At 32.0% G+C, this 19507-nt stretch overlaps 1 protein-coding gene across 1 annotated transcript in view; it reads right to left on the bottom strand.

Annotated features, from left to right (window-relative positions):
* Positions 1 to 19507, bottom strand: part of LOC128182261 (uncharacterized) — a 39979-nt gene that overhangs the window by 4446 nt on the left and 16026 nt on the right. Inside the window, exons 9-28 of the mRNA XM_052850852.1 lie at positions 16925 to 17166; positions 15889 to 16047; positions 14923 to 14961; positions 11097 to 11183; positions 10735 to 10857; positions 10269 to 10328; positions 9898 to 10065; positions 9367 to 9387; positions 7620 to 7692; positions 5592 to 5614; positions 4699 to 4750; positions 4332 to 4367; positions 3900 to 3956; positions 3436 to 3498; positions 3143 to 3172; positions 2869 to 2922; positions 2607 to 2663; positions 1253 to 1342; positions 401 to 444; positions 223 to 303 (exon numbers count right to left, since the gene is read on the bottom strand). Of these exons, the coding sequence (XP_052706812.1) occupies positions 223 to 303; positions 401 to 444; positions 1253 to 1342; positions 2607 to 2663; positions 2869 to 2922; positions 3143 to 3172; positions 3436 to 3498; positions 3900 to 3956; positions 4332 to 4367; positions 4699 to 4750; positions 5592 to 5614; positions 7620 to 7692; positions 9367 to 9387; positions 9898 to 10065; positions 10269 to 10328; positions 10735 to 10857; positions 11097 to 11183; positions 14923 to 14961; positions 15889 to 16047; positions 16925 to 17166 (1559 nt within the window). The remainder of the gene's footprint in view (positions 1 to 222; positions 304 to 400; positions 445 to 1252; positions 1343 to 2606; positions 2664 to 2868; positions 2923 to 3142; positions 3173 to 3435; positions 3499 to 3899; positions 3957 to 4331; positions 4368 to 4698; positions 4751 to 5591; positions 5615 to 7619; positions 7693 to 9366; positions 9388 to 9897; positions 10066 to 10268; positions 10329 to 10734; positions 10858 to 11096; positions 11184 to 14922; positions 14962 to 15888; positions 16048 to 16924; positions 17167 to 19507) is intronic.

Below are 19507 nucleotides of genomic sequence, written 5' to 3' on the forward strand. Positions count from 1 at the left end.
CAAGATAAATGCCATATTATATTATAATCTGTAATATTATAACAAGTGTATTGGTAAAAAAAATGACATGCATGACAGAATGAAATAAATTTTGTTATTTATTTTTCTAGTACATTATAATATAAATATGCTCAATTTTTTATTAATAAAATACACATTATTATATCAATTTACACATGAATTATAAATATTTTTTAATTTGATTGAACGAATTGAACAAACCTTTCCAAAACCCTTCAGAGCCTCGTCGGCTTCGGTTCTGTTCACACTCTGGTACCAGTATTGCTGAGAAATGTCAAACTCCTGGAACAAGAGAACCAGATAAACATGCAGTTATAGGACACAACTCCCTTAACACGTTTAATATCATTTTCAAGAAGCGGAGACATTTTTTACTTACATCAGTGCCGGGAACGGGCGGGGGTGGTCGGTCGATCACAGAGCCTATGTAAACAAAATTACAAGAGTTCGTAAACAACTTAAACTTGTCTAAACAAATCTTTTTTTAGGAAATGTAATGACGTTTTGTATATATATACAACATAAATCGTGCAATATTTCACTAACTAAGAAGATTTATGAAATCTGCTACAAGTCACATTCCGGAAAGTTAATGTTATACATTCAGCATTTAAAATGCATTGTAGTATCAAAGGACGATTAAAATACAACCCGTGTAAATTTCAAGCAATTCAACCAGTTATATATATTCTGGATTACGAAAAGAAAACAACTGTGTTGTTATATACTGGTATCAGTTAGGAATATGCTTTTGAAAGCGACAATATTGGTTAATTATTTTATTTCAATTTCATTGGTTGAAAGTGAGAAAGTGAAAAAGATGTTAAAAAGGCCGTTGACTTCTGTATAAAAAATTGGTCGATGTTAATGCTTTCATCAATAAATATAAAAGTTAAAATAAACCCACCAAATTTCTTTCTGTAAGTGCTACTATGAGTTTGAAACACTTATAACAGGAATTTTTGCTATACGATACAGAGTCGTAGATTCGTTTTTAAAATAGTTTTCTAGAATATGAGTAAAAAATTAGGAGTGATTGAATTCTAATCCTATCACTAACTAAATTAATCCATTGTCTTTCTTCTTTATTCTATAATCATTATTATTAAAGTTAACTACTAAACTACCAAACAAACTTAGTTTAAACGTTTATACTCTAACCTAAAAATTAAAGTATTAAATTCGCCAATCGATATCAAGGCCTCTAAAACCGAACCTTTAATGTCCTTACCTCTTCCTTGGGGTTTGTTAAAACTATTGGGGACTCCGTTTACACCTCTGTGTTGGTTGGGGGTAGGGGGTAAAGACCGGGCATCTTTAGCTGTGGATAAAGCATGCAAATACACAGGTGTCTTTATCCCAGACTGTGATCAGTTAAAAGGTTATACACGAGAAAACAATACAATGTATGCAAAGATATGTGTAATAAGAACAATGCAACATATCTAGATGAATAGTTATACAACATGCTTCATTTACAATGTGCATAAAGCTACGTAAAATGTGTTTAAATAGTCATATCATATACACTCAACAAAACTTCTAAGTGTTCACCCCAATAGATAAAATGATTTTGAAATTACAAAATAAAACGATGTGAAATTTTCAACATTTCAAAACTAATATGTCTTCTAATCAATAGCACAGATGAAATAATAAAACAACACCTATAGAAATTATTACCCGTGACGGAACATCAAAACATAGAATTGTTATTTTTCCGCGCATGCTTAATATGATTGTCATTATTTTGCGATTGATTTTAGTCTTTGTTTAAAAATAAAACCACTAAACATGGCCAAAATGATCACTGCAAATACAGTCTTTGCCATTGGAACATTGGTGTATGCATTGTTTCCACAAACGATCGTATTCACTTACAATCTGCTGTTTGTTTTGATCTCACCATTGTTTTAAGTATTAAGCAATCCGAAGGAAACGTTATTTTTATAAAGTTTTTCTACTTCCCAAGCGTAATTTCATTTTCATCGGCAACTTAAAACAATCCAAAAGCTCTGAACGAAATTCAACCAAATGGTAAGTATTAGTGATATTTAGCAAAGGTCAACATCTCTGGTCGCAACCTGATGTCAAGGTCAATGCATCATTCTTAACAAATTGAAACTTAAGTGGAAATCAGTAACTCTGACGGCAAGACAAATAAATGTGCGTATTTCATATGTGAAATACTTTATACTGAGTGAACACTTAGAAGTTTTATTGAGTTTATATATATATATATATATATATATATATATATATATATATATATATATATATATATATATATATACACACACACACTTCAAGTACAAGCGAGATGCATATATGATGTGAACACATAAGTTATAGTGAGTGTAATTGAATATTAAAAAGACTACTTTAATTTAGATGTTAACAAACTGCAAGGCTCTGAATATTGTTTTAAGATAAAAGATATAAAATTAAAGACACAAAACATTTGCTACAATTGTCATCGATATATTATGAAGAGCACGAGCATAAATACAACAGTATCGACTTCTTTACTTTATAAGCATTTGTGACCAGCAGCCTTTGTACTATCATAGATCTGGAAATCTTACTTTGAGCAGTTCTGCCTGGTGGTTTAGATGGAGGTATTGAGGGTGGTATATTTTCATCTGATGGCAATTAAAACAGGAATCAATCATGATAAAAACATTATCTTAAGATAAATTCTTGATACTTGATTCTTAATTAGAAGTTTGGTAAAATCATCAGTTTAGGAAGCAATTACATCTCAAGGCAGTAGCACAGATAAAAATGTCACAAATAAGCATTGAAATATATATATCTACAATTTTGATTGGATCACTGAGTGTTTACCTTGGGATCCCCTGTGGGGGGTCCTGGATGATGGAACTGGCGGTGGGGTCTCGTCTATAAATAAACAACATTCTAAAAGTCAGACCATAACCAAAACATCAAAAACAGAGATAACATTATTTTATATTTTAGAGGGCGTGTGTTTATGCAATTTGACCAAAACACATCTATGGCATTGCAAAGATATCAAATGCTATTATCATGATGCTATTTACCCCCCTAAGTAAATTTATCATTTATGTATACTATTTTTTTCTTGTAAAAAAAAATGTACCTCTTGACGAATGCTTCATTTTTGGTGATTCTATAATAAAAAAAAAATAGTTGATTATTTATATAAAGCTCTTCTCTCGGTGTAAATTGTTGTTTTTTAATTTATAAATTTTTTTTTAATCTCGGCGTATATTGTCTTTTTTCCTGATGTCAATGTTGAAATAAACGATAAATATAAATGTGCAAACTTCAATTTAAAGCTCCAAAAGATGCACACATTCTATCATTTATGGCCATGCATATGCCATTACACATGTCAAAGCCGCTTCGTGTATACTAAGTACAATAACACACCCTTGACTTCAGGCTGCAAGCCAATGATTGGTACAGCTCCTGCTGGAAGTTTTTTGCCAGATTCTACAAGTATGCAAGCATCCTGAATAACAGTCAGACATGCAAAGACAAGAAAATCTGCCCGCTTTGCTTATCAAGAGCAACAGATACATGTAGTATTGAATGCAAGAAAAAAACCCCAAAGAACATATATGTATAACTTTATTTCTAAACTTGATTGAAATGAAGTATAGTTAACTTGAGTTCAGAAGATGTGCATAGGTTATGAAACCGAGATTATTAAGATATCATATAATAAAAGTATATTTGTTTAAAAACACATCAAAAGCTAGAGAAAAGTTGTCATTTCAACAGGTTCATGTGTTTGCATACAATGAAGATGTTTGATGATTTTAACCAAGATGATGATGACAATGATGCATTCTTATATTGCCCATGACCTAAAGTAAATCAAATTGACCTACCTGTGCTGGGAGAAGGTAACGCTGCACGCCCTTTTGGTTTCGGTACAGCTCTGGATTCTGCAACATAAATTAATTAACATAAGATTTTAAAGACACTATTTGACAATGTTTTATCTAATCATATTACAAATTAACTACTCATAAAATTACCTTCGACTACATGTATTAGGAGTGTAAAACAATAGAGACTTTAAGCTACCCGACAGCTTTAAACGTAACCTCCACAAAACTTAGGATCAAAGACAGGAATCGGGAAATATTATTGATATAGAGAAAAAACCCACAACATTGTTAAATTTTTCTAAAGAACTTGAAGACAAAAAAAACCACCCAGGATTAGTATTATACTAGGTGAAGTGCCCTTCATATAAGCAGTATTGATGTACTAATTGGTTTCTAAATATCAAGTCAGCTTTCCAGGTTTGAATATACCTCGTGGTACCGGGGGAAGCGGTTGTGGTAAGTCAGCTGAAAAATAAAATAAACCAATAATGCAGGTATCTATGAAATAAATCAACTTCTATCGAGATCAACATTTTTATTTCTGGTTGTAAAACGCCTTTTAATTGGTTAGAATTTATATTGTATAATATGCATTGCTAACATTGCAGTAGGACGCATAAAAAAAGTTTCAAATTGAATTAAATTGACTTTGTATTTTTATATTTTGCATAATCTTATGTCATAATTAGGAAATGTCATAAAGTAATATTCAATAAATGCTAAAAATAAATGTAAGAAACGTAATGGCCATTCATTAAAAATACCATTTACTTTAGAAATAAAACATGTATCTTACCTGGGTCAGGACGTTCATAGTCCTCCTCATCTTCATCATCACATTTTACGGCCTTGAAAAATTAAGTTAAAATGTACACTTTCGTTTAATTTTGCTTATTGGTTGTATATTTGCCACAAAAAAAACTTTTGGAAACAAAAATACTTCAATTCAAATTTTATTATAGAATTTTCAATAATCAATAGAGCTTGACATTAGTTTTAAAAACATGATATTGTAAATCATGAATTTATTGGGATGGTGTAAAATACAATATTCAAAATAGTTTTGCATTTTATTGCACCAATTTAAAACGTTTAATTTTGCAATGCAGCATGACCGCCATGAAGCTATTTATTTCCTAGAATTCTTTAACTTTAAATCAACAAAATACCTGAAACGTTCAATGATTTTGATCTATCATAGTAGTTATTATTCCAACCCAATCAAGATTTCGTATTGATGTATATCATTTTTTTTCACGAGAAAAGCGGTCCAAAACCTAGTATTTATTGTCGAATACTAAATATCGTTTACATGAAACAAAGAAGATAAAAGTAAATCAATAGGATATCAAGATGCAAAATTTGAGAAAAAATTGTATTTAAACTTGCTGGTCATACAGGGTTTTTTTTAAATAAAGCTAGGTCATATGCCCTGTACATAACATTTCCGAAACTATGACTTATTTTACACGAATTGAAAGCAAATTTTTCATACAAGAACTCAGGATCCTTAAACACTTTTAAAAGGAAGCAATGTGCTTCAGTCTGTTTGTAAAAATTATATTTTGGATGAACGCCAATTTTATTGATTTAAAAAATAGATGATCCTGGGAACTCTATGACATTATTTAATATCAACATAATTTTTCAAACAGATTTTAAACAGATATTTCAATGATTTTAACATACCTTATTAGCCATGGCCATATAGTCTATGGGAAAATAAGAGGATGGTAAGTAGAATAGAAAACAAAAATAAATCAATGACCATTCTTTGGTATAACTAAAAGCATAAAAACACAGTTTTACTTAAGCTAGGAGAGGAAAATCCATGCATAACAAAAAAAAAGGTAAATTAAGTGAATATGCGAATCAATACTGCTTTGTGAAGCGGCACATAATACAAAATGACAAATAAATAAATTAATACAAAAAATGAATAAATATAAATCGTAAACCAGTGACAAACATGCAGTGATCTTTATTAAAAACAAGAGGACTAAAGGCCATGACGGTCATTTGAGTTCCAATGAGTTGAGGGGTGGGGGTGTTATAGAGTAAAAAGAATCTTAGATTACCTATACCTTATCTCCAGGAGCAAAAAATTCTTAACTTTTGGAAATAAGAGACATGCAGGGCTTTAACTGCCAATCTTTTATAAATTTCACAGTTCCATCTATAATGCACACAAAAAAGCCCAAAATTTTTGCAGTACACAATACACAGGATATTAAAGTAGATGTTTTAAAACAAAAAAATATAATTGATACAGTATTGCCAAGTGACAATTTATCATGTAGTTTTCAAGAGGAAATTAAAAACAGCCATTACCCTAAATAAGATACGTGTTCAAATGTTCAATATTTGGCTATAGTTATTACCCCCAACCCCCATAAAAAGCCTCAACTTCTGCCCCATGGCAAATTTCAAATTTTCCCCTCAGGACATTATGAACATTATACCAATGCATGACATTATCTCCCACAACTGATACAGTCAGAAAAAAATATAATTAAATCAAAACATTTTCACTATGTGGCGATATTGGCCCACCCTAGGGTTTGAACCCCTGAATTTCACAATTTAGGTAGAGGACTTCGTGGACATTAGAACCATGCAATTAGTTTTAAATATTTCTCAAATATATATGGGAGTAGACAAAAAGATTTTCCACGATTTAATACATTTTCACTATATGGCCATATTGCCCCCCCCCCCATTAAGTCTGGAAACCTGACCCAGGGGCCGAATTTTATAATTCGGTAGAGGAAATTGTGGACATCAAAACCATGCATTAGTTTTTCACAAATATTTATAGGAGTAAAGAAGTAGATTTTCTAAAATTTAATAAATTTTACTAAACAGCTATAATGGTCCCACTCTAGGGCCCGAGCCCCTGTCCCAGGGGTCATGCATTTCCGAATCTAATGCTTCATGGACATCATAAACATGGATTTAGTTGTTCTCAAATATAAATGGGAGTAGGGGAGAAGATTATCAAAGATTTAATACATTTTACTATATGGTCACATTGGCCCCACCCTAGGTTCTGAACTCCTGACTCAGGGGTTATGAATTTCACAATTCATGGGTATCATAACCATGCCTTTAGTTTTTTCTAACGTGTGAGAGTAGAGAAGTAAATTTTTTTCAAATTGTTGCCTTTTTTGCATATTAGCCCTGCCCATGAGGCTCCATGGATAGTAAACCATGATTTTCGAAATATAGAGTATGATTACCATAGAGATACATAGAGATAACAACTGGCCTCATAGTTTTCAAGAAAAAGTAAAAAATGAAAAATTGTTAAAGCACGACAACCGACGCACAATGAACAAAGCAGGACGACGGACGAAGACCAATTGCAGTGGGTCCTGAGTAACTCAGGTGACCTAAAACGGTAAGTTTATATTTAGATAAGCTTAATGATTGTCTGTATATGTGAACTAATCCAAGCACCTCAATCCCATAATAACATGCACAATTCAAAATAAAAATGAAGTGTTTTTAAAAGGGAATCAAAGTATAAAACAAAATAAGCAACTGTAAAACAAGCATGGAATACAGTTTAATATACTATACAATTATTATCGTAGCAAACAATTACCATAATTATTTTTTTACCACAAAAGATGTAAAATTAAATGGAATTATTTGAACAATAAATATACAGCAAGTGTACATGATCTAGTAGGAAATGGTGGACATAAAATTTACCGTTTTCTGGTGCCTTCGGCAGAGGTTTTTTGGCAGTGGAAGTTCCTCGATTATCTGGCTTTTCATAGTCACTCTGTCCAAAATGACTGATAATTAAACATAGCAAAGGCAGGGGTTTCAAGAAAAGATACGAAAGTAATTGCCGTGATGCTTCTTTATGATTTAAATTTTTTTCTTGAAATATTACATATATGGGACTAATAAACAAACGATATAGCATGATAATGAACAAATTATGAAAGAATATGAAAATATTAATATATCTCAATGTCTTTCACACGATATATCAAATTTAAATTGTCAACAAAAAGAAATCACCGAATTAAACCAATTGTTAACTGAGTAATTTCCTATTTACGAAATTCCTTTAATTTTAAAAATATAAAATACAAAAAATATTAATTTATTGATCAATTAGAACTACAATTGTTGAAATTATACAAAATGTAAAATATTTCAATTTTTATTGCTGCTTTTAAACTATTCGTTGTCAATACTGCATGATTTTACCAGGCAATCAGCAGTTAACATGCTTGTAAGCGTTGCATTTACCATGCACTTTGCTGTAAAATTACATAAGTTTTACTATAAATTCGAATATTCAAAGCAAATAGTTTATTATTTTAAGTAATTTTTATTATATCATTATGTCACATTGTCATTCTATTAAAAAAATCAACAATTTTACATCTAAAAAATAATGACCTTGAACTTCTATTACTAAAATCGGATGAATATAGACAATGTACGCATTTCTTTAAACATTGGCTGTATAAAGCATTATGATGACTTTGTAAACACAATCATGAACAAAGAAAGTTGCATTCCTTTGTTCAATATAACACAGTATCCAATATCACAAGAAGCAACCTTCTGCATCTGTAACTTTTTATTTATAGGATACGCCATTCCATTTTAACACGTGTTAAAAATTTATCTTTTTGGTGTATATATAAGATCACATGTCGCGAAATAAACATATAGAAGCAAGGTTATGTTTTATTGCAATCAAACTAATTTAAAATCAGTAATGTTTTCATGCATATGTTTTTTTTTAATATATCATAATTCATTTTCTATTTGATGGGAACTTCACATTGCAACATATTATAAATAACATAATTTTAAGCACCAAGAGCCCTCTTCCAAAACGGACTTCACAAATTGCAATCAAGCGCCTTTATAATATAACTAGAGTACGTGGTTTTTTTTTAATTCAAACCCATATACCATATTATTCAATAACATTGTTTTCCTACATACACATTTAATCTTTCATGTACATTGTTATTACACTTTTTCATCATGCAATGCAGGCTGGGTTTTTTTCCAAATCAGCATCATGTTTCGTTTAGGACCAAGAGTGTTTCGTCTTTTTTTTTGCACGATGTTTTTTCGACAGTAAATTATTCAAGAATTGGGTTGCCATGGAGTGCCGTTTAAAACACACTGTCAATTATATAAATCTAACTAAATAATCTACGTGCTGCACTCCAAGGATGTTTTTTTAAATCAAGACTTTTGGCAAATAAAATCACTGCAATCAAATTATGGAATGCACCGCTGAATTTAAATTTCTTCTACCAAAACAAAGCAATGAAGTCTGAAAGCGAGACAATGCAGTAACAAATGAATTTATTTGTCTATTGATTTGTTTATTAATCAAGGCATGTGTAAGTTACACATGGGCAACCAAATATCACATAATAATGCTGTTTTGGACACTGTATAATTAAATGCAATTTACCTTCTTCACAGTTCCCATGTTCTACATTGAAATACCCAAGGTTTTGATCGTATATTCATGTTTAATTAACGGGTGATCAGACCCTACATACTTCTTCGAAAAACAAAACCATCATTAAGAAGTCTTATTCAAAGTAACATAATTAAAATAGTTCTATAATCATAAAAGTCTCAATTATATCGTATGAATTGTTAAACGTTTATATTCTTGAAATCGAATATGTTTTGTAAATAGATAATTGTATTTTGTAACTGTTTATTAGCAATTAAGCATTTTAGTAAAGTGTTTGGTGTTTTTATGTACATATTCAAGCGTAATAAGCTACAATCTATTAAGGCCAGTAAACAATAAAAGCATGAGTACTGAACGCTGTAGGTATTCTTTGATGTATAAATAAAAAAAATCAATATAAATTTATACACTTTTATGGATATTTTCACTACAAAACACGCCGTTTTTTTAAAAGATAAAAAGCAAAATAAAAATGGAAATGAAGTGAAAGCTTGAAAAAGTGAAGATAATTTTTTTTACCGAACTTGAATCATCGCTGTCCTGGGTATTGATCGGTTCGGGGATAGGTGCCCGTTTATGAATTCTTTCGTGGCCGTGACGGGGAGGGGGCGGGGCAGGTTGGTCGGGCTCCGATATTGTTCTACTTAGTGGAGGATCTTTTTGTTTCGGCATCGGTGGTTTTGTTTTCTGTAACAATAAAATGTTCCAATGTTTTTATTTGTTTTTATTTATTCGTTCCTATACTCTTACTCAAAATAAAAATTATAAGACATCGTCGTATTTTACCATTAAGCTTCAGCGATCATTGTAATTGCAATTTCGAATATGCAATTTTTCTAGATTTAATATTCTTTCAAATATTTGATAATAAAATGCATTACAAATATTACCTTTGGTCTTTCGGGTAATGGGGCTGGAGTGGTCTTCTGATCTGGATCTTCATAGAAATCCTATTTAAAATTGATTATAGGTGCTTTAAAATATTTCTAAATCTGAACCAAACGTTGTTACTATGTTAAATCAACTTTTAATAGTATAAAATTATAGGTGCCATAAATATTTGTCTTTCTCCTAAATAGTTCATGAATCTCTGATAAGAAAGATAATTCATATATTCTTAACTTTTAGCACTTAAATATATACAAATTCAATTCGAGGACCTTATCTAAACAAACAAAAATTTGTCTTTTATATTTTAATTATTGTTCATCAAAAGGTAGATAACTCTAATTGTAGAAAGTGACACAAAACTGTTGGGAGAATTAAAAAAGTTATAAAAAGTATTATCAGTAAAACACAAAACTTTCCACAAGTCTACAGGTTGATGTTAAGAGGTATGATTTATTTTTTGTTTACCTCTGGCCAGTCTGATTGTGGCGATGGTATGGGTTCCGCGGGTTTTGGGGCTGGTCTCCTTCCACCCCTGGATGGAGGAGGTGCAGGTGCGTGATCAGTTTCATCAGGATCCTCGTAAGTAGGCTATTGAATATATAATTAATATATTTGTTATACTAAGCAAATATAATATCTCAAAGAGTTGGAACGTGGTGCATGAAACCGCATTTGCTACATAATAAAAATTTAGGGGATCATTTAAGGAACACATGAAACCCACATTTAAGAACTTTTAAAAACATTCCAAGTAAATTCACAAAGAAATGATTAGTACGAATGGCGATGGTATCGGATCTATTATTATCATAACCTATTAAACATGCCTGGTCATCCTCAACAGGGACAGGAAGCGTCATGGGGGGACGGGAAGGTGGTGGTTTAGGAACATCTTCAGGGACTTCATAATCGGGCTACAAAATGGCAGGATAACGAAATCTGACAGTGCTACCTTTATCATTCCATCCAATGGGAATGCAAAACTATTTTAAAGTAAAAGATCTACCCCTCCCCCCTCAAAAGAATTGCAAGGTGAGTTGGATCATTGTGATTATGCTGTGCAGTAATAAAATATTTGTGAGATATGTTAAAAGTATAACTATAATATTTAAACTTGTGAGACGGCGAAAGAAAGAGAGAGAGGCAGTGCAATAGAATCAAAATTACAACTAACATTTTCCCATGGATTATTGCTTGTGCTCGCATAAATATCTAAAAGGTACTTTTTCTTATTATGCTATTTGTTTTAAATAGCCTTTCTTTTAAAAGCAATGAATAGTTGTATATTTTTCAACAGGTTCGTAAATGTTTAGTCATTTACTGTAAAAAAAAATGTGCTTAATTGATAAAAGACTTTTACGAGTATCAATAATGATCCCCTCGAACAAAAAGGACTCAATTAAAAATCCTATATCATTCTATTTTTCAAGTACCTATTTGATAAAGTGCAGTTTTACATTAACATATAAAATAGAAATATTTCTAACTAACAAAGTGTAACTGAAATACACTACATATACTTTAAGGATACAGTTTTTATAGATGCATTAACATTTTTCAAAATAAAATACAGAAAAGAAGACACCTTTTATAAGAAATTCAAATTTAATGCAAGGAGTTTTGTAAAAGTTTAAAGGACTATTTTTGAACAAAACAAGGACTAAAACTAGGATTACATAAATCTACATAAGTAACCCAATTAGTATACATTGTTCTTTGACTATGAAAAAAGTAAGCTAACATGAAAGTTCCACGATAAAGCAGGAAGAAAGATAACAGGTTTCGGTACCAGTTTGTTCTACAAGTTTGGTTTGACGACTGATTGATCAAGATCTTATAGGTATATAAAAAAAGGTTTAATGCGAGGTTACATTTATTACACTAATAATGCACAAAAAAATTATCTCATGAACAATTAATTGAAGCTATTATATAGCAAACAATCACTGGATACATGTACATGTTTATTGGACATTGTGTATATAATCCAATTAAGCGTATACAACGATTTCTTGACTTGGCAGCAGACGTGGCAAATTTTATGGATTAACCTTTTCTTAGTTCAAGCAATAATAGACAATTTAACGAGTCAAAATGCTATTGAATTGATATCAGTCTTAGATATTTCAGTTACTGGGAAAAAATTATAATAGGTTGTTGGTTGAGACCAATATTAGCGAGGTATTCAAGATTATTTTTATCTTAGGGTGAAAGTGATTTGATACAGAACGAATTATCTTTCAAAAATAAATTTGTAAGTGGGAGGTACTCGAGAAATAAACACTTATGAATCTCCAATGAAGTACGACGATTTAGCAGTATCACTTTTAAATACTCATACATATTCTTTTAATATTCTTCCCTTGTAGGAATAAATAATGACCTTAAGATTTTATTATTAGATAATAAATAAATATTGGATTCTGTTAGATAAAATATATGTTACAATACGCAAAGAAATTGAATGTTCCGAAGAAAAAAGTTGATTGTACCCTTTAAAATTCAATCTAGCAGGAAACATACCAAAACTACCAGGAATGACCAACATACTGCTACGAAGTTTTTAAATAAACTTAAATATCTTCATTTTGCTTCAAGAATAAATATGGTATGCATTGTGCTTGCTGATAATAAATAAATACAACATAACTAATGCAAACAGGTAACAAAAAAAAGGTTTTATAGGGAAACAAAAATGTCTACAATTATTCAAAAATGGAAGCCTTCTAATTAGAATAATGATGGTTATTTGTCAAAAAAGAAACAAAAAAGACCAGTCCTCTTATTTTTGTTATCTTAGTAAACAAGTAAAATCAGTGCACAGTAATTGGTACTCCAACCTTGGAATACAATTTACTTGGAAGGGTTGGCAATAAAAGTGCATAGTGTTCAGTCTCTGTGTCATTGAATCGTTCTACTATACGCCGTGCTCACAACTTACATCAAAGTACTGAAGTACTGACGGGAGTTGATTCTATCGATTATCATTTATTTTAAAATCAACTTATCTTGCATGGCAATTAGATTCCAGTCTGTATTTGAATTACGCTTTTTTTTTATGGTATATGAATTTTTAGACTTTTCCGACAAGAATTTCGAGACACCCCATGTGAATCATGTTGTGTAACATTTAAAGATAGATTTCAAACCATGTATTAGTAATCGAAACAATTTTAAGATATCGAACTCTAGTCTCGTTCAACCAGACGCTCGGCTGTCTCCGTTAATCTCCGACAAGCAAGAGAGCCTCTCTGCTTGTCGGAGGTTTACGGAGACAGCCGAGCGTCTAGTTGAACGAGACTTTATTAAACTCTGGCGTAGGAGCACATAAGACTACAAAAATATCTAAATTGTTCGTATTATATAAAATCTGACTATTTTCAAAGTGTTTATAGATAAGTTTCCTTGAAAAACAATGCTTCAGCATACATTACATAGAATTTTTCTATTACTTTCAAGAACTAAGTCTTGTCAGCGGTGATGATTTGTGCTTAGGTCCAAACACTGTTTCACTTTCGGTTTGTCAGAGACACTGCATAGCAGAGTTGATTAAAATCCACTCCCAAATATATTACGATTGTTTGCTATTATATCATAACGGAAATTCTACAGAAATTTGTTAAGTACATTCGCTGTACAAATAGCGTATGATTGCTTACGTTCGAGGAGAAATGTGTAATTAATTAGGTCCGATGATGAGCCTGTCCACGCAAGGTCAGAAATATAAATAAATGCTACAGCTGACAACGGTGCGTCAAATTATTAATATGGACTTGAACAAATTTACTTATAAAGGTCGGAAATCTGAGGTACAGTGAATTAAAAGGAGGTGTAAGAAAAGCAGCTCTCCAGCAGTTACAGGAAGCTGTCTTTTGTCTCTTCTTTTTGTCATATCAATGTACTTATTTTACTATATTTTACTTTTTTGTAGTTAATATTCATTGTCATTTAATTATATATTATACATGCACTTCATTGTGTAATGTTATTTAGAATGTTTTATAAAAACAGTCTGAATTAAATTTCAAAAAATGATTAGTCAATTGAAAGCTGTCTTTTGCCTCCTCTTTTTGTACAGGGTTACAGGCTACTCCCGAAGTTGAGGAGGAGATAAATCTGGCTTTAAACGTGGCAAAGGCAATGCCAGATATCTGGTCAAGGACGCATAAGATCCCGGGGATCAAATTAATTGAAATATTACACTGGAGAAACCATAGTATGATATTTACATTTTTAGTGTTTTGTAGGAAAATCAGCCATTGCATTCACAACTTAATTTTTTAATATGTTTATTTCTTCTTATATATTAAGCTGTGTGTTTCATTGTAAACTGCCGCTAAAGTACAAAACCCCTTGATTCAAACCTTTTAAAATTTGGGATTAGTAGACTTTAAAAGACAGATGGAAAACATTAAGCATGGACAGCAAAGAAGTTAAAGCCGGAATAGATGCAAAACTCTAGCTCTACAGGATAATTACTTTAAAACTAAGTTTTGTGCTCCGCATGTCGCAAGTTCTTTTTATTAGTAAAAAAAAACCCATATAATATTATATACAACGTGTCAACAAGAATTTTCCCGTAGAGCTAACGATCTGCATCTAAAGCCAGGATAGCTTCACACGAAGAGAAACAGAAAGGCTTCTTCATCAAACCTGATTAAGTAAAGGATCATCCGTTTCTATATAAGCTGGCTGTAAAAACACATTCTCCAAATATGTTATTTTGTCAAGCATGAAATAAAATATAACACCGCAAACTCAGTGCAACTATATCTACATGTATTTGACAACGTACAGTAAAACAGTGTTATGCACACAATTTATTACTTTTTGTATTAAATGCAATACATTCTACAAAGAGTCAAAAATATTCATCAATAGGCTATCTTTGGCTATTTGTTTGACACTGTTTTATAAAGAAGAAAAAATTGAAAACAAGACAATAGTCATAAAAAATAATTGATTCATAATGAAATAGAAGACTTAAAAGTTCCAATCAATTGGCTAAAGCATTTGTTTTCATGCTTTATACAGCAGCACATGCCGCAGCCAAATCAAGACACTGGAGAGATCAAGATACAAAAGTCATATGATAGTAAGAGAATTATATAGATATCATTATTGAATTTAAAGGTTCGCTGTTTTCCATAAAACTTGTCTACATAGTCCTAACGTACCATAATCGCATACATTTAACACTGATTTAAAAACAAAGTACTACAGGCTGGTTGGTGAACATTGTATTCACTTACATTCTGTTACATCACTTACTTAATTTTCTCAATTTGAAGTTAATGTTCATTAACGTTATCTTTGAAAATAAAGAAACATCATAAATTTGACATGACAATCTAGCCTCTAGCCTAAAAGTGAAATTCTTTTTTTTTTTTTTTTGTTCTTTTTTAGTTTTTTGTTGTTGAAAATACAAGCTTTTTTCCTACATATTGTCAATGTTACTAGAACTGACATTTCGACATAGTGCATTATACATAATTTCTCTTTCCTGCCAAATATCTCGTAAAGATCAATCTTTTGGTACTGTTAAACTCTCTGTTGTAAATGACAAAACCTGTTAGTAAAAAGCACTGAAGTCCTTGCAACAAACCACTTCCAACTTACCTGGTCTTCGGGTTCTGGAACAGGGATAGGATCTCTCCCACGTCTACCAGGCCTTGGTACTGGTGGCTGCTGTGGGGATGGGACATTACCTGTAAATGATAAGTAACTAGGTAAATATACATGTGAATATATTTTCTGGAAACTGAAATCTGACATTAATTTTATATTGAATTATTCGAAAACCATTTTGATATATCACATAATTAACGAATCGAAGTCATTAACATCATTCTACGAAAAAAATAATTGTTTAAATCATCTATCACCTTGATGGTGTTTTGACGGGTGCATCATATTGCAATCGTTTTAAAGAAGGGGTGGGTCTAGGGTGTCATTTCCAACGTATTTATTTCAAATCCCATTATAAGTGGATTCTTAAAAATTAGGCAGGCACGTAGCATCGGTGGGGGGGGGGGGGGGGGCTTGGGCAGGGCAGGAGCCCCCCCCCCCCCCCCCCCCCCGACTTCTTTGTACAGCAAAGATTTTTCTTAAATTAGCATACAAAAAATTGAATAAACATAGAGTTGCCCCCACCCACCAACCTTTAGTGGACCATGTAAAAAATTCATTCTATTCATAACTATTACAACTATGGATACATTGTATTTTATCTATTAATTGAATAATACTTTTAGTAAAAAAGTAATTCTAAACTCACTGAAATATTTCCTATTTTACAGTTTTGTATAACTGCTGGCTATTCCATAATAATGGAATTGCCTGTGTATCTCTTTTACTGAATATGAATAATGAAAAGGTAAGCTTTACAGAGAAGCAATGACATTTATCGGCAGCAGCCTAGCAATATGTTGTCAGTTGAAAAAATGTTCGTTGTGTTTCATCGTTAGTATAATGTGAGTGATAAAGAGTAAACAACTTAACTTTGAGCATTTCACAGGAATGTTTGGATCAGCAAAAGCGGTTCAGTTCCCTTTTTACTAAATTTATATACTTTCCTAAAAACCGTGTTTAAACGTTGCTGTTTAAATATTAGATTAAACGCAAGTAAAAAGAAAAGGAACAAACCCTTTGCTCACACCCATGCATCACAAAGACACAATTGAACCGGGTTGTGTTTTAAGACCTTCACTTTGGCTTTTTGTGAGTAATATGCCATACTGGAACCAATACCTTGTCTTTGGTTAACTCTATTTCTCTGCTGAAGAGCTTGCTTTAAGGAGTCAGCAATAGAAAGACCGTTCTTGTTGACACTGCTTTCCTCCTCGTTTTGATCGGGGTTATAGTTAGCATAGTCCTCCTGCGGCTCTTCGGGTTCCACTACACAGACAAGGAGTTGGATACAGAACTAGTGAGTGTAGCGGGCGGTCCATTTTATTGGACAGTGAATGAGTTTTGTTCTTGCTTTGTTAGTAGTGTACAAGATAACTAAAAGGTAAGCATGCCTTGGATAAAGGGTAAATTGTAAGTGCTGCGTGCAACCACATGTAGGTGATAACATGAACATCAAGCAATTTATGCGACAAATGTTTCGTAAATAAAACTTACTAAATTGATAGATGATAACAATTAACAGCTTATGGTAAAAAAATAAACCTAAGCCATATTATTTTAAAAGCTCAATTAATGTAGCCTTCAACGACTAAAACAATTTGTATTTTGTAATAATAATGTTAGCATAATGGTTTATTTAAACCATAAATCTATGATAAGATGACACGCAAATATATGTCAATTTCTTGTGTGGGCGTTTAAAATATGTACACAATAATAACCAAAATCACTAAAAACTTGAAATTTTTCAAGATCCAATAATAATTTATGAAGTAATAGTGCTGTTGAAAATAGGTCCTTTAATAAATGTGCTTTAAAATATTCTAATTAGGGTTTGGTATGTAGGGTTATTTTATGACAAAAACTCGGAGGAAAATCTACATGTGTCACATATCGTTCGTACACGTAATTACCGAAAAATAACTGCGGATTACGTTGATCTTGATGAATGAATCAACACTCTTTGTATGTACCTCGCTTTGCCAGGGGCCAAAATGTTCACGGTCTCTTAAAATGCATAGTATTGCATCCGTATTCTTTGCTTGCTGTAACTAGGAATTGGTTTTCAAACACCTCTAATACTATAATAAATTAAAAATGTTTACAATAGGAAAAGGAAACTGAAGTTGCCGGCCTCTGCAGCCATCGTTTTATGTCCGAGCTCTAACCATGTGACTTACCAAGAATTGGAGACGATATAGACACTTTAATCCCCTTTCTAGAATAAACTCTTGTCGGTCTTTTTTCGGCAGTAGAGTGCCCGGAGGAGTGATTTCGAAATATTCCACGGAGCGTCATCGTTCCTTTAAAAAACATTTTCACACGATTTTCTGGCGGAAGACTTGAGCTTCGCCGATGGTTGGCTTTAACTAAGCCTCGTTTTTCGAACATTTTGAGTCTTCCCTTTTTGGCCGAATCTTTCGATCTGATTTCTACCACCATGTCATCTCTTGGTACAGAGGGTGCACTCATTGAACCAGCAACCATTGATCAACGATGAAAAACTTGACACTCACAAATCACACTAATCCACCTAAAATGCCATCTACATTTTTGACATAATAATCGGTCTATGCAATAGTGCATACACAGATATAGAGTCCAACGAACTTTTTCCAACACCTTTACAGTTTATTCATGCATTCGTACACCGGTTTCACAGACTATGAACATAGATCCAAGAGTATGACTCTGACTCACTGGTCTCTTCACAACTACGTCAATATCATTCAGCGTGTCCACTAGGTTTGAGATTGTTGTGTTTACTTCGAGTTGAAGGCCAAAGAATTTTGACGTGATGTGAGGAGATTTTGATGGATGACGTTATGTGCTAAAAACGACACGCTCCATCGAGTCTTCATCATCCCTGTCCATCGTACAATGTAACGTTATGATTTCGATGTGTAATATACATGTAGTACATAATATCACCGTATAACGCCCCCGGGATTCATTTTACACATGTACTTGGTAAATTCAGTTAAGGAAAAGGTTTATATTGTCAAAAGAATAATTCGATGATAATGAATATCCCAAGTCATGCAAGTATGATTAAAACAAAATTGAAAATAAAAAATTAAAACAAAAAATAAGATAAAAGAAAAGTAAGAAGTTTAAATAGATCTCAAAAAATTCATTAATGTCAAACAATTTACTAATCATAACTCTATTGGTCTAAAAGAAATCTGATGTGCAGAACACACGCAACATTTATCCCCTGTTATGAATGGAAGGTAAAACAGAACAATGAATGACTAAATACCACGAGAAAATTACCATTGTGTCGCATCGATGTCAAATAGTACGCTCTGTGACCTATATAGCGATAATTAGGTTGGTCTTTACAGTTTCTCATCGCAACGGATGTCGCACTTTAAGCTATTTCTTCACAAATAAACCTAACTTTCATATACTTGTATCTCTTTGTATGGACAATGTTAATCATCCAAACAGACACACATGCCGTATGGTTATGAAAAGTTCAAAACAGGAATTTTCTCACAAAACAAAATGAGATAGAATAGCAAGAGATTTAACAATTGTTAGTTATCTACAGTCAACAGACACATCGTCTATTTTTGGTCTTGAAATTCATTCCGTGTTTGAA

Source organism: Crassostrea angulata, chromosome 4, assembly GCF_025612915.1.
Source record: "Crassostrea angulata isolate pt1a10 chromosome 4, ASM2561291v2, whole genome shotgun sequence".
Lineage (NCBI taxonomy): Eukaryota > Metazoa > Mollusca > Bivalvia > Ostreida > Ostreidae > Magallana > Magallana angulata.